Source organism: Misgurnus anguillicaudatus, unplaced genomic scaffold, assembly GCF_027580225.2.
Source record: "Misgurnus anguillicaudatus unplaced genomic scaffold, ASM2758022v2 HiC_scaffold_33, whole genome shotgun sequence".
Lineage (NCBI taxonomy): Eukaryota > Metazoa > Chordata > Actinopteri > Cypriniformes > Cobitidae > Misgurnus > Misgurnus anguillicaudatus.
Genome location: NW_027395283.1, coordinates 1,717,482 through 1,732,179, shown reverse-complemented (window position 1 = coordinate 1,732,179; position 14,698 = coordinate 1,717,482). Strand labels below are relative to the sequence as shown.

Here is a 14,698-nt window from a genome sequence, read left to right as displayed (position 1 = left end):
GATGATTGAACTGCAATGGAATTTAGTTAATTGAACAATTAATAACACACATTATGATGCACTGTACCTTCCTTATGAAAATTAACCATGATTTTGTGGTAAAAGTGTAGTAACCATGTTTTTTTATGTAGTGATTACTATAAGCAAAACCAGGGTTTTACTACACTAAGGTTTAACTATGATTTTTAAATTGTATTTTACTAAAAAAAGGTTCATTTTTGTAAGGGCTAAGCTATATTCATTATAGGTTTTCACCTCTGTGCATGTTTGTTTATTTATTTTTGAGGAGAACGGATGAACAGAGACGTGTGTTACCAGACCAGGCTGTTCCACCTCAAGGAGGTCCCCAAAAGCACCCCAATGACCAATCACACGAAGCAGGTAAGTAAAATTAAAACAAATTTTATTTAAATTATTTAAAATGCTGTTAAGCAGGGGGAAGGGGCATTTAAAAGGTCTCTCCTTCTGTCCTCCACAGACTCTTCGGGGGTAAAGGAGCCAAGTGCCGGGCCAGGCACTACTAACAAGGAGGGGGGCCGGGGAGGCGGAGCTCCTTCCTTGTTCCTTGAACCCGTGGCGCCCTCCTTTGCTCCTGGAGGCAGAATAAACAGTAATTAGAGGATGTAGGGGGTTTATAGCGACTACCTGCTCTGTCGTTCTCCAGCTGTCCCACGGCTTGTTCCAACAATTGCCCGTGGGGGAAATCAGGTAAGTATAAGGGGATTTTTTCCGTGTCGTAACTAACTCCCTCTCTTCTGTTCCTTCTATGCAGGGCGCCGAGACCACTCCTCCCCGTCCGCGGCCAGCTAAAGTCCCAACTCATCCCGGGTATCTACGGCAGTCACATACACACAAGGGACAGGTTAGAGGAAAAACTCACTGTTTGATAGGGCCTCTCTCTGGCACTGAAGAGTTGCGAGGGCAGGCTGCTGGAATGACCACCACTATACTTTACCTTTCAGGTTACCTCGAGGGCGTCACTCTCCTAGGCTTGTGGACGTACCAGGTAGGTGGGGACTTTGCTCGGCACGCAGGACTGGACCTACGGTTTTCTCAGGTAAGGTTAACTTTTACTCACTCTAGGATGGCTCGACGGTCAACAGGACAGTTCAGGTATGTACAGCTTTTTGACTCTGGCTCTGGTGCACTCTGTGGTTCAATGGCGTGCAACTCTGCACTGATAAGACAGTTCAGGTACCATATAGCTCTTAGCTCTGACTCCACGGTTCAATGGGTGTGCTGCTCTGCATTAACAAGACAGTCCAGGTACATATAGCTCTTAGCTTGGGCTCTGATGTGGCTCTGCGGTTCAATGGCGTCCAGCTCTGTAATGACAAGACAGCTTAGGTACATATAGCTCTTAGCTCTTGCTCTGCGGTGCGAAGGGCATGCTGCTCTGTATCAACAAGACAGTTCAGGTAAATGTAGCCCTTAGCTCTGGCTCTGTAGTTCAATGGCGTGCAGCTCTGTGTCGACAAGAAAGTTCAGGTACATATGCTTTTTGGGTTCTAATTCGATAAGCTCTTCAGGTAAGTATGATTCCTAGCTTTACTCTTCCTCTCTCACTCTTGACACATCACAAGCGAGTATTACAGCATAGGTGGCAAAAGTTGTACATTACCTGACCTTGATCCTTGGCGAGAAGGAGGTGGGACTGTGAGATGGTGTCCGTAGCAGACTCGTCAACTCCGCTTCCTCCTCAAGGTCAGCACAATACCTACACTGGTGGGACAGGCGCTAGGCTCTCTCTCCACACAGGGTTGCACACAATAGTTAGTAGGTGTCTCCACAATTTCTCTATTTCCCCTAATTTCCACTATGACCCACATGGAAAGAACCTATATGTGGATATATGTGCATATATGAAACCTATATACAGCATATATGCACATATATAAAAATATATATGCGCATATATGAAACATATATGCAGCACATATACAGCATATATGCAGCACATATACAGCATATATGCTATATGCACATATATGAAACCTATATGCAGCTAATATGCACATATATGCTGCACATATACAGCATATATGCACATATATAATAATATATATGCACATATATGAAACCTATATGCAGCTAATAGCCACATATATGCTGCACATATACAGCATATATGCCCATATATGATAATATATATGCTGCATATATGCAAAATTGTATATGCACATATATGCACCTCAGGCCATATAGGTCTCCTGTATTGCTTCTTCATATCCACATATGAGCCCTATAAGTTATGTCTCCTATAAAGCAGGATCTGGTAATTTTGTAGCTCATATCTCACTTTGGCAAATGTCATACATGCCCAGTTCATATTTTCTATTATCAAGGCAATAACTAAGAACTAACAAAAAAAAATGCAAGAACTTATGTATGTGCAAAAACATGAAATTTGTGTCACATGTAATTGGCATTTTATGGAATTGAACTACACTATATGAAAGGATGTGTTAATCCTATTTAACACACTATGTGTCATTTCATCTTGATTTTGAGTTTAAATAAAGAAAAGGGACACGATGTGTTAAAACAACACAAAGTGTGTGTTAAAAATAACACAGAGTTGTGTTAAGTTAAGGACAACACATTAGATGTATTTTTAAACATTTGTTTTAAGAGTGTTACAATTTCTGCACAATTTAAGAGCTACTGTTCCAGATTCTTTAACAGTGACAGTAGCGCAGATGGTAGAGCAAGGTGTCTGATGATTGGAAGGTTGGGTGTTCAAATCCCAGCAGTGGCACATGGGATTGCAATTTTTTTGTGATCGGAGGGTTGGAGGTTTGAATCCTGGCTCCTGCAGGTGCAGACTGTCATTGGTTGGACCTTTATTTATGTTTAATTTATTAGCAGCTACAGATTTTAATAATTTTACCAATATATAGGTTAACATATATGTGTATATATGTACATTTATAAAACGGTCAGTTCCAATCCTTGATTCTGATTGGTCAATAGGTGTGCTTTATTCACGATAAAACACTGCTATGACCGCTTCACCCAACTGTTCTATTTAATATCACTGCGCCCTTAGCAACACCCTTAGCAACACATAACCATATAATGAGACAAAGTCTGAGAACAGTTTGTTGTTTTTATTTGAGCTTTCATGTTGTTGTTCGCAGTCAGGGACTATTTTTTCTAGCGGAAGGAATGCTTTTATTGATTTAACTTCATGAAAGTTGCACTAATATGTTTTTTACTTTAATATTGTGTGGTAACCGTTTTATAAAAGCAATAAGGTACTCGAGGCAAGTGCTGTATCGTGAATAAGTAACGGCTGAAGGGGTTGCAGGCACTCCGCTTCGCGTCGTGCCTAACAACGCCCTTCAGCCGTTACTTATTCACGATACAGCACAGCCTCTCGTACCTTATTGCTTACATATGTACATATAATATAGGAAAACAGCCAATTTTATGTCACATATAAGTAAAACCTATATCAAAACCTATATTGAAACATATATGTTTATATATGTTTTTTCCATGTGGGGATCTTTTCCACAGCATGCAGATCCAGGACACGCAGGCGGGGTAAATAAGCAGGTAAGTCTACGATGATAATCACGCCACAGCAGCTCCACGGTGCACCGCACAGCAACTGGTTTGACCTAGGGACGGTATGAGCGACAGGAGACACGGCACAGCACTGCAAATACTTCAGGTGCACACACGTCAATAATGCACACTCACCCACGGCACTCCACACTTCTGTTAGGTAAGGAATAATTGACGACGGGCCATTGAATTATAAGAAAATAATGCACACCAAGGTGGTAATGCGGCACGACGCGAAGCGTTACACCGCAGGTGTGCATTATTTTCAAATAATTCAAAGGAGCGGAGTCAATTATTCCTCTTATACCACGGTTACCACAAACATTGCTCTGGTGCCTATTTTTAAGACATTTGACAAGTTAGGTGTGCGATTTACAGAAAAATAATCAACACCCATAGAACATTTCTCAGCTAATCAGAATGCAGCATTCAACAGACCCGTGGTATAATGACAAATAAGGCCCATACCTCCACACTGGGTCAATATACTTTACTGGAGGGAAAGGTGTTTGAATTCGCTGCCACAGGTCCCCGCACAGCGCTCCAGATGTCCTACAATCCACTGGCTCACCCACCGGCTTCGTTCTCCAAGGTAGGGCCACTACACAACAACACACTCCTCACAAATAGTGACTGTCTGTTCCTCCAACGCTTTCAAGGTAGATAAATAGGCCACTGGTACTCACAGTCTGTTGACGGTGATTTCTCCCCTTCTGTGTTGTTCTCCTTCCTTCAGCGATCTCCCAAGAAGTCACTAAACTGTGCAAACTCTCCGCCAGAGATCGTGCTTCGCTGTGGCCTTCGATGCAGATGTATACACACAAGTGAGAATGTACCGCTTCAATTAAATTTATTTCTTTCCAAACCTGTTTCCATAACTTGTTTCTCTGTCCTCTTTTCTCCAACAGATCTCTCTTCACCACATCAACACCGCTTGCCACAACGCCCGCTTCAACATCCACCAACAATGGAACAAAACAATGAACAACATCTTTGCTGGGTCCGAAACCGCCTACTTCATACTATATAGTACGCGAAAAGCAGTTGGCGAGGCGAGTAGTATGTCCGAATACATAGTATTCGAAAAACAGTATGCGAAAAGTACCCGGATGACCTACTACGTCCGTTTAGATTTTGCAGTGTGCATACGATGGACGCTTCACTATCCCATGATGCCCCGAGAGAGGAGTTATCCAACGAAGAAGAAGAGGCATGTGGCTGTTTTCGCGCTGAAATGACATGACGTGATGACGACGTATGTCACGTGATGTAGCAACATGGCGGATGTAGTACGTCCGAATCTCATTCATACTACCAGGATTCATACTATACAGTACCTACTGTTTTAACGCCAAGTAAGTAGGTACTTCATCTAATTCAGTACCTATTATACAGTATGCGGTTTCGGACGCAGCCCTTGTGTTTCACTTGCTCTATTTATACTTCCTCTTCTCTTGTATCCTCCAATCAGCATTCGCCACGCCAACAGTCACACCTGTCACTGGTTTCCGCTGATTCCGTTGCCCGGGGTTACCCAGAAGTGCCGGTGTTCGGGTAAATCGGTCCGGGTGGAACTATTTTTCCAAACTTTGGTTCCGCCCCGATAGTCACTTGTGACACGTGCATTGTTTAACATGTTTAACATCACATGAAGCAGATGAATGAATGATCACGCTATGACAGACAGCTGAGGCGATAAAACACTCAAACTTTGTGCTGAACAGGCAAGTATGAACAAATCAAATTACAAAATAGCGATTGAGTGCTCTTCCATAACACTTTGGTTAACCTGATCTGATGATCTGACAATCTGACACACACGCACGCACGCGCGCGCACACAAACACACACACACGCAGTAAAGTTTTCAAATCACAGTTTTTGCAACGAAGTTGATCAAGCCAAAGAAAAAAAAGAATTATCTGAGCATCATGTCTACAAAGGCAGCTGAAATGTGCTCTATCACACATACTTTGAAACAGCAAACAAAGAAAATAATAAATATCATGATGACTTACATACTATAGCATCCAGCTAATGTTGGCCAACTTTGTTTGCCATAACTCCTGGAAAAGCACACAGTGTAAACTCGACCATGATCATTTTCTGCTGCTCAATCTGGTCCAAGCTCCTTAATCCTTTATTTATTCTTCAGCTGAATGTCTTGTAAAGGGTGATTTTGTAAGCATAAGATTATATTTTCTTTCATCTCAAGGTATTTCAGTTGCTTTCACTGATCAGTACTGTATCTAGCAGTTCCATGGCAATCTGCAACGCGGTTATGAGACTCTGAGAACAATCCAATCACATGAGGTCAAAGACATACAAAACAACATTGATTCGCTTACAACATAATTGTGAGGGTTTTGGGGCGCACAGTTCTGCACCCCAAGGCAGATCCGAAACCAGCCAATTAGAGCTCAGCCTCAGGTCACATGTTTTTACCCTTTTTACTGACCTACATAGACACTTATTAGGGGTGCGCCCCAGACACACAAACATGAAACACACACACACACACACACACACACACACACACACACACACACACACACACACACAAAGTACTCAGTTTTTATTTTTTTAAAACATGACTAACAGTGAAATACAACTAAACAATTTTATTTTGTATTCATTTGCACTATATATTGACCAGCCGCCACTGATTCTGTCTTTCTTTCATCTTTGCCTGAATCTCTCTCCTTCTGCACATCTAGTTGCTAAATGTGCTTTGGTTACTACAATACAATCATTCATGCAAGTATTGTCTTATAAGTATCTGATTTTGCAGATCATTCGTTTAATCTATGCGTATTCATATTGTGATCTGTGACAATATGTTGCCCTGCGAACATCTCTCCCTTGGCAAAATCAGTTTGAGCGTGATAGCACGGGGTGTTATATATAGTAATCGACAAGCTATAGCTTATTAACTTTTATGTTGTTGTTGTTCAGTGATAGAAGGAAGTTCAACTTCTGGGTGGTCGGTGTATTTGTCCTGCAATTTCCTCCATTGTGATTAGACAGCTGGATAAATACACATTATTAACAATGGTTTTACAAAGTATTGCAAAGTAATTTAAAAAAAGTCCTAGCCAAATGGGGGCTTGTCTAACCCCATTGCTGTCATGTGAGTAGCTAAAAATAGTATAGTTAGCATTAAGAGTTTCTTCTTCTTTTGACCATCAGGCTCGTTCCAACAGCCTCAGTGTCAGCAACTCATTTGTCACAATCCTTTGCAATCTTTGACAGTTGGTTGAACCGGCTCATTCAGTTATTTTTTAGTCTGGCATGCTATTTCGACTGTGCTTCATGTGTCATCAACCCGAAACTACAACCCGATTCAGTTTGATTTGTGTACAGGAGTAGGGCTTTTTGTACACCCAGCTGCTTTTGATATTTATTTTATAGTTTTAATTGTTGTGAGCTGTATTAGTTTGTACAAATTCTGTACATATGCCATACTAAAAAATAAATAAATTAAAAACATGCAGCTATTGTAAGGTCCCTGCACATGTGCTGTCAGCAGAAACGCTTCATCATCTGAGGGGGAAAAGACATTCCAAGGGAAATGAAAGTGGCTGCTAAACCAGCTCGACCGGTTAATTCCTGAGAACCGACTCAAAAGAACGATTCGTTCAAAAACGAAACATCACTAATTGTAATGACAGCGAGTGTTCAGGTGAGACGATATGCTTTTCCTTTCCTCATTCATAGTTTCTCTAAAAAACAAAAGTTTTATTTTTTTTGTTTTGTGTTATATGCGATTCTTCAAAGAAGGAACATCTGTGTTAATTTGTGTTGTGTTGATATAATGTTGTGTAGTTGTGTTGATGCAGTTGTTTCTTCAACACTCAGGATTCATTCATTTACTCAGTTATAATGTGTTTATTCACTTTAAGTTTATTTTGTGTCTGAATGTTATTTTCATTTAGTATCAGTTGTGGAGATCAGATTGATCAGATTCATCTCTGCAGCTCCATCATGGATCAAACACAAACATCAGCAGATGAAGATTTTTCTACAGGATGCAGGTACTTTATATGAACACTTTAAGGGGGTTTTCACACCTGCCTTGTTTAGTTCGATTGAATCGTACCAGAGTTCGATTGCTCAGTTGGTGCAGTTAGTTTGGGCAGGTGAGAATGCAGCAATTGAACTCTGGTGCGCACCAAAAGCGGACCAAACAAACGGACCGAGACCAGCTTGCAGAGGTGGTCTCGGTACGCTTTCAAACGAACTCTGGAGCGGTTCATTTGTGGTGAGAACACGATCCGAGACCGAACAGACCTAACTGCAAAAATTATTGCGCATTTTGAACTAAACCAGCTGCCGTACTCAGCGGCGCTGTGCATTATGGGATGAGGAAGTGCTTGTTGACAGTTTACATTAGCAGTATTAGCACAACAATGGCAGGTCGCGGACAGACTTGGAGTTGCGAGGAGGTGCGAAACCTCATAGAAATTTGGTCTGATGAACATATTAGATCACAACTTTCAAAAACTCATAAGAACAGCGTGGTTTTCTCTTTATTTAGCAAACAGCTCAGGGATAGGGAATTTCATTGTTCTGTGGAGCAGTGCCGGGTTAAGGCGAAAAAACTCCGCCAGCAGTACATCCAAGTGCGAGATGCACTTAATAAAACAGGCAGCTCGGGTAACGAGAAAGACAAGTTCCCCTGGTATGATGATCTGGACAAAATACTTGGGACAAAACCGGACGTTGATCCAGTGGATGTTGTTGAGTCCCATGAATATTCAACTTCGTCCTCTTCCAATGATGCTAACACAGGTGACCGGGCTACCGCATCTGACACAGATATTGACGGTGAGTTTACCACTTTTCGAAAGTTATGGTTTAACTAGTTATCTATTGTAATATGCATTCGCTATGCCAAAATGACATCAATTTACTTCACATTAAAGTAATCATGTTATATTGTACGTTTCTCAAACAGAAGGCTGCATCCTCTGTATGTCGCATTTGTAGGCTGTGTACGTCATCAAGACTTTCTTATTTCAGAATATTAACAATTATAAAGGTGACTATTATTCTTAGTTAATCGTAAATTGTTGTTTGTTGCTCAGTTAACTTAAATAAACCAGGTTTGATGACGAAACAGCCTGCATATGCGACCTCCAGATAGATGTAGCCTTCCTTTTGAGGAACGGTTAGACACACACACACACACACACACAGACACACACACAGACACACACACAGACACACACAGACACACAGTTTGCACTGTGCATTGAAATATATATTTTCATCCGCATTAAAATGATATGACTAAAGCTGAGAAATTGTGTATTTCCAAACAGTGGGAGATTCAAGCAATGTATCATCCCATACTGATATCTCAATCACTGCTGCTGCTGATGAAGGAGTGTCTGATGATCCAAGCACAGAGAGCAATGTCAATGAAGAAAGCATCAGAGGAGGGAGACTGCCCATTCCTGGAGCCAAAGCTCGAAAAAGAAAGAAAAAGCCTTGTAAAGCTGATGATGAAGTCCAGTCATATATGATGGACAACAAAAGGATGCTGACAGATTTGCAAAGAGCTGAAGAAAGCCAAGTGGCTCAAGAGGCTGCCTGTTTTGAGAGAATACTTAAGGCACAACAGGAAGCCGAGGAGAGAAGATTCCAGGTAATGCAGGCACAGCAACAGGCCACTAACCAAATGTTTCTCCAACTAATGGGCACTCTTGCAAGTGCATTAAATCCTGGTCAGCCTCATCTTCATGCTTCAACAATGCCTGGTCAGCCTCAACCTCATCCTGCAGCAATGCCTAGTCAGCCTCAATCTCATTCCTTACAATTACCAGCCTGGACCACGACAATCCCACCAACATCAATCCCTAGTGCTTGGTCCTTGTCCCAGCAGTTTCAGCCAACCCAGCCTACTGCCCTGCTGCCAGTGAATCATCCACATCAGCATCGGCAATCAGAATCTCCATCCACCCAAGATGAGCATCCTAGCACTTCTTCAATTATACATAGTGCACACTACTACAACTTGTAGCTGTTGTTTTTTTTTAATATAGGAAAGGATTTGCCTATAATGTTCAGTTAATGTTTTTTTTTTCATTTTAATTGCTAGGTAATGGTCATGGTTTCCGTTCAGTGTTCTGAATAAGCAAAAAGTACTACTTTCTGCGTTTACATTTCTCAGAAATATGCTACCTCATTTTGTTTCAACTTGTGGGATACACAAGGATAATATAGTAAAAAAATATATTTTTTGAAACTACACATATTGCATGTAATGTTTGGCATTTTTCTTAATGTTTTCGGCCAACAGTTATGGCAAAGTTACATTCATCTGAAGTTAAACAGGCAGTTTTAGAGTTAAGAATGTTATTTATTTTATTATTATTATTATTTTTTTGATTGTGTATGTTTACAAGTGTAAAAGCTAATCCAGTGCCTATTGTTAGCAGTCAGTTAAACCTCAAGGAGACCCTAAAAGGCACCACTTATTCACTGAAATAATAACATAGTACCTTTGCTTACTGTGTTTGTGTATTGCCTTTTACATGGTAAATGGAGGTTAAAATCAATCACAAGCAATATGTTACCCAAAAATGTTTTATTGTAATTTCTTATTATCTATACGACACAGCACTTTATCACAATTATTCATACTACATGGAGAAAATAATGTTTGTTAAAATGTGTCAACTGTACATTTGTTACAAATTAAACAGAAAATAAAACTATTTACATCAAAAAAATTCTTTTAATCCATTTTAAATCAGACAATATAAGGTGGTTCCAATACTAGCACTTTTCTTTAAAAAAAGACAGATCATTAAGGGGGATTACACATTTCTACTATTCTTTATTATTGTGAATACTGAAAACAAAACTATTTACAGGCTTTGGTTATTCACATTGTAGCAAAGTAGCCACACAGTGCATCTTTAATGTCATGTTGCTGCTGTGCAGGCCCCTGTTCATCAGGTACAGGTCCCTCTTCCTCTGCAACTGTTTCTCCCTCCAGAAATTCCTCCTTCTGTACCTCACAGAAATTATGCAGCACGCAGCAAGCGGACACAATGCGGCTTATAAAAGTTATGTGTGCATCATTTTCTTTAAGAAGGCAATGCCAGCGTCCTTTCAGGCACCCAAAGGCACGTTCAACTGTCATATGGGCTTGGCTTAATCTGTAGTTAAAGTTAAGCTGCTCTTGTGTTACTGCTCCTCCTTCTGGGTAAGCTTTCATGAGCCAAGTTAGTAGAGGGTAAGCCGAATCACCCAAAAGGAAAAGAGGAACATCAACCCCCTCAAACGTTTCAGTCCAATGAGGTAAAAGAGTGCCTGCACTGCCACGCTCATAACGTGAAGAGAGGGAGAAAACACGGGCATCATGTATCTTGCCTGGTCGCCCAACATTAATGTCCCAAAATCTCATTCTATGGTCCACCACACCTTGCAGAATGATAGAATAGTCTCCCTTCCGGTTGTAATAACAAGAGGAGTTGTCAGGTGGAGCTTTGATCTTGATATAGGTTCCATCTATTGCACCTGCCACCTGAGGGAATCTCCATTTGTCTCGAAAACCCTGTATTATCTGCCTGAACTCAGCTGCGGAGGGATGCTTGATGTACAGAGGCTTCATTACAACATTTATGGCAGTCACAACCTCTTGGGTGATAGTGCAACAAGTTGATAACCCAACACCAAACAGTTGTGAGATAGACCTATACTCCAGGTTTGTGGCTAACCTCCAAATACAAATCGCAACACGAGTCTCTACTGGCACAGCCTCTCTGTATTTCGTGTTCTGTCGGGTCAGCCAGGGCCGGAGAGTGTCACACAGTAGTCTGAAACTGCCTCTTCGCATTCTGAAGTTTTTCAGCCAATCATCATCTGTCCAGGTTGCATTGATGTGGTGCCACCAACTATCATTACGTGCACGTGTCCAAATGCTCCTGGGTTTAAAAAAGATGAAATTTGTGACATTAGATAAACATCTGTCATTATGATAATTTTTAAGAAAAGATATCTTAATTTTCATTATTATCATCATATGTAAACTGTTATATTGTTAGATTAATTAGGTCGATCTCATTTTGGTATTAATATTTTACACTTTTAATAAGTTTGTCACTCTCAATAAAAGTACTAAATGCATTGGCATAGTGAACAGATAACAAACAGATGGCAAGCAAGCAATAGCATAATATGGGGTTGATAACACAGTGAGAATGCTAATAATGAGACCTTGGAGGCTTTACAGAAGCTTACAGAAAACAATTTAAAGAAAGACAACACATAACATTACCTCATCGGTCGTTGGCAATATTTGCGGAAGATGAGCATGTCACAGTTTCGCAAAAGTAATGCTCGCCGCCTCCTGAACTGTCTTGCGATGCGTCTAATTATATTTTCAAGCTGCAGACGCGCTTCATTCTGAAAATGAAGAGTTTGCATAGAGTGCTGTATACAAGCGATGTAGTAGATTACAACCACGAACATAATTACAGCGCACAGTCATCTCTCCATGCACTCTTAAAATGAATGTGTTAAATTAACACATCTTGTGTCTAGTTAAGGACAACACATCTGTGTTGTCCTTAATTTAACACATCTCTGTGTTATTTTTGGAACAACACACTTTGTGTTGTTTTAACACATCTTGTGTTGTCCCTTTTATTTTTTATGAACTTAAATGACACTTAATGTGTTAAAAACAACACATAATGTGTTAAATAGTTTAACACAAAGCAATGTGTTAAAATTAACACATCCAGGGTGTGTTAATTTTAACACATTGCTTTGTGTTAAACTTTTTAACACATTATGTGTTAATTTTAACACATTATGTGTCATTTCGTGCTGATTTAGAGTTCATATAAATAAAAGGGACAACACAAGATGTGTTAAAACAACACAATGTGTGTTGTTCTAAAAATAACACAGAGATGTGTTAATTTAAGGACAACACACTAGGTGTGTTGTCCTTAACTAGACACAAGATGTGTTAATTTAACACATTCGTTTTAAGAGTGTGGTGTCTGCTGTATTTTCCATAGGTATTTTCCTCTTTTTGTTTACTTCCGGAGTTTCGTGGAATTTCCCGCACGTTTATTCTGACCAATCGAGAAGCAGTTTAGGAAATACGTTTAAATACATGTGGCCAATGAGTGATGTGGATGTTATCACATGACTGCATTTTGGTTCGTTTCAACTGGTGCGGAACATAATGATCAGTATGGTGTGAAAAGGAACCAAAACTGCTAAAAAAGCTACAATGTATCATTTTTTGCTTTTGGTCCGGACCAAACGAACCGAATTATATATGTGAAAACACCCTAAGTGGCCCAAAAGAGGTGCCGGTACTCTATTATTTTTGCTGACTCGACTCCTCCTATACTGAAGGGGTTTTATATACAGCAGTCAACAGATGACCTTGTAAAAAATAATAAATGCTTTTATAAGTTTGTGGATTTGCTTGAGCTAGAAATAGCTACTGAGCATAAATAAAATTTGCAAAAGGATTTTGAAAAAATACCCTTAGAAAGAGCTACTGTAGAAATATCTATTGAACATAAATAAAATGTGCATGCAAGTAAAAATTTCAACATGATTAAATGCTAAAAGTAGTTGTTAAGATAGAGCTTGAAAAAAACTTTAAAATGTCAAGACCATGTCTATGGGTTCAAGAATAACAAAATACTGGCCATTTGAAACTCTAAAGTCATCACTATTTTGTCCCATTGTTTTCCATTTTGCCGTTGGTAAAACTTCAGCGTCGTTCAAATTCATTGAAATTTCGTTCACTTGTAGTTTGGCAATTAAACTAAATGTATATTACAATTTCAATAATGTTTTTACTATATACTATTATTTTACTACTCAGACTCTAAAACAAGGAGGGCATATAAAGTCTTCTTTGTATTTTCATTTAATCGAGCAGCTATGGTTGCGCACACACCTCTCCACGCTGAGTTGATGACACTGACAGCAGCAAAAGCGACGCATGCGCTTTTAACTTGTAAAACTCAAGGGTGTATGGGTAATGTAGTCTCCGCTCTCGGTGGGACGAATTAGGAAGCGTGCATTGTGAAGGGCGCTCTGAAAAGTGGCAGCGCAGCCAAAGGATTAAAACCTCTGATTTAAATGTGCAAATGAGCGTTCCTGTACACTAAAAGCACATTCTGGGTCCACAGAGAGGTGGTGGTACGCTCAAGAGCTATATCTGGAAATGGCGGTACTGAGTCCACTTAAAGCACTGTAAACACTTTATTAAATAACCTTTATATCACAGAAAAATATAGCAGTATCTTTGTTTTTAATTAAAATCTAAATATCTAAAACCTTAATAAACACTACTTAAAATGTCTTGTAATTATTTTTGTTATGAAGATTATTAATGTGAATTAAAATATTAAATCTGTTGTGTGTTATAGTTCAGATCATCAGAAGAGATCAGATCCAGAGATCAGCTGTGTGTCTATGAAGAGTGATGGGTCTATTCATCAACCAGTAAATTTTAAGAGTAATGATACAAGGCTTAATCTAAGGTATGTTCAATACAGTTTTTGAAGGAGCATAATGAAAAGATTAAAAGTACTTTATGGTTGTATTCAACAAATAACATTAATTTACCATCAGTATTTATTCTAATACGTTGTCTGTTATAGTTCAGATCATCAGAAGAGATCAGATCCAGAGTTCAGCTGTGTGTCTATGAAGAGTGACCTGTCTATTCATCAACCAGTAAATTTTAAGAGTGATGATACAAGGCATAATCTAAGGTATGTTAAAAATAATCTGTGATGCATTATTTTATTTAACATTTAAAGTATTGATATACAAAAATTGAGCACAGAATTGCTTGCACAGTGACATCTGTGAAATTCGATCTTTTCTTTTCATTAACAGTTTAGCTCAATACAGTTTTTGTAGGAGCATAATGAACTAAGCCTGGCAAAGTCGATTCCTTTTAAGGATCCGGGTTATTGTGAGTCATTCACTAAAGTGATCCGGGTTGTGTGAGTCACTTGAGTCATTTGAGTCAGTATTGCTTAAAAGTCTCCTCAAAAGCAAATCCACAACAAAAGCCTTTCACTTCTGAAAAACATGCTTTAGGTTTTAGATTTGGTGTGTATGGTCG

At 39.5% G+C, this 14,698-nt stretch overlaps 1 protein-coding gene and 1 long non-coding RNA gene across 3 annotated transcripts; both read left to right on the top strand.

Annotated features, from left to right (window-relative positions):
* Window positions 1–6,536: 6,536 nt before the first annotated feature.
* LOC141363278 (uncharacterized) lies at window positions 6,537–14,341 on the top strand. 2 transcript variants are annotated; one of them, XR_012368838.1, is made up of 4 exons: window positions 6,537–7,255; window positions 7,509–7,607; window positions 13,992–14,105; window positions 14,226–14,337. It is a non-coding gene; the product is annotated as an uncharacterized lncRNA (long non-coding RNA). The 2 variants fall into 2 exon arrangements; XR_012368839.1 differs by lacking the exon at window positions 13,992–14,105 and having other exon boundaries at window positions 14,226–14,341.
* Window positions 7,834–9,932, top strand: LOC141363267 (uncharacterized). Its single transcript, XM_073865918.1, has 2 exons — window positions 7,834–8,400; window positions 8,898–9,932. Exons 1-2 carry the CDS (start codon window positions 7,935–7,937, stop codon window positions 9,596–9,598), a joined length of 1,167 nt encoding a protein of 388 aa, XP_073722019.1. The 5' UTR covers window positions 7,834–7,934; the 3' UTR covers window positions 9,599–9,932.
* Window positions 14,342–14,698: the final 357 nt, after the last annotated feature.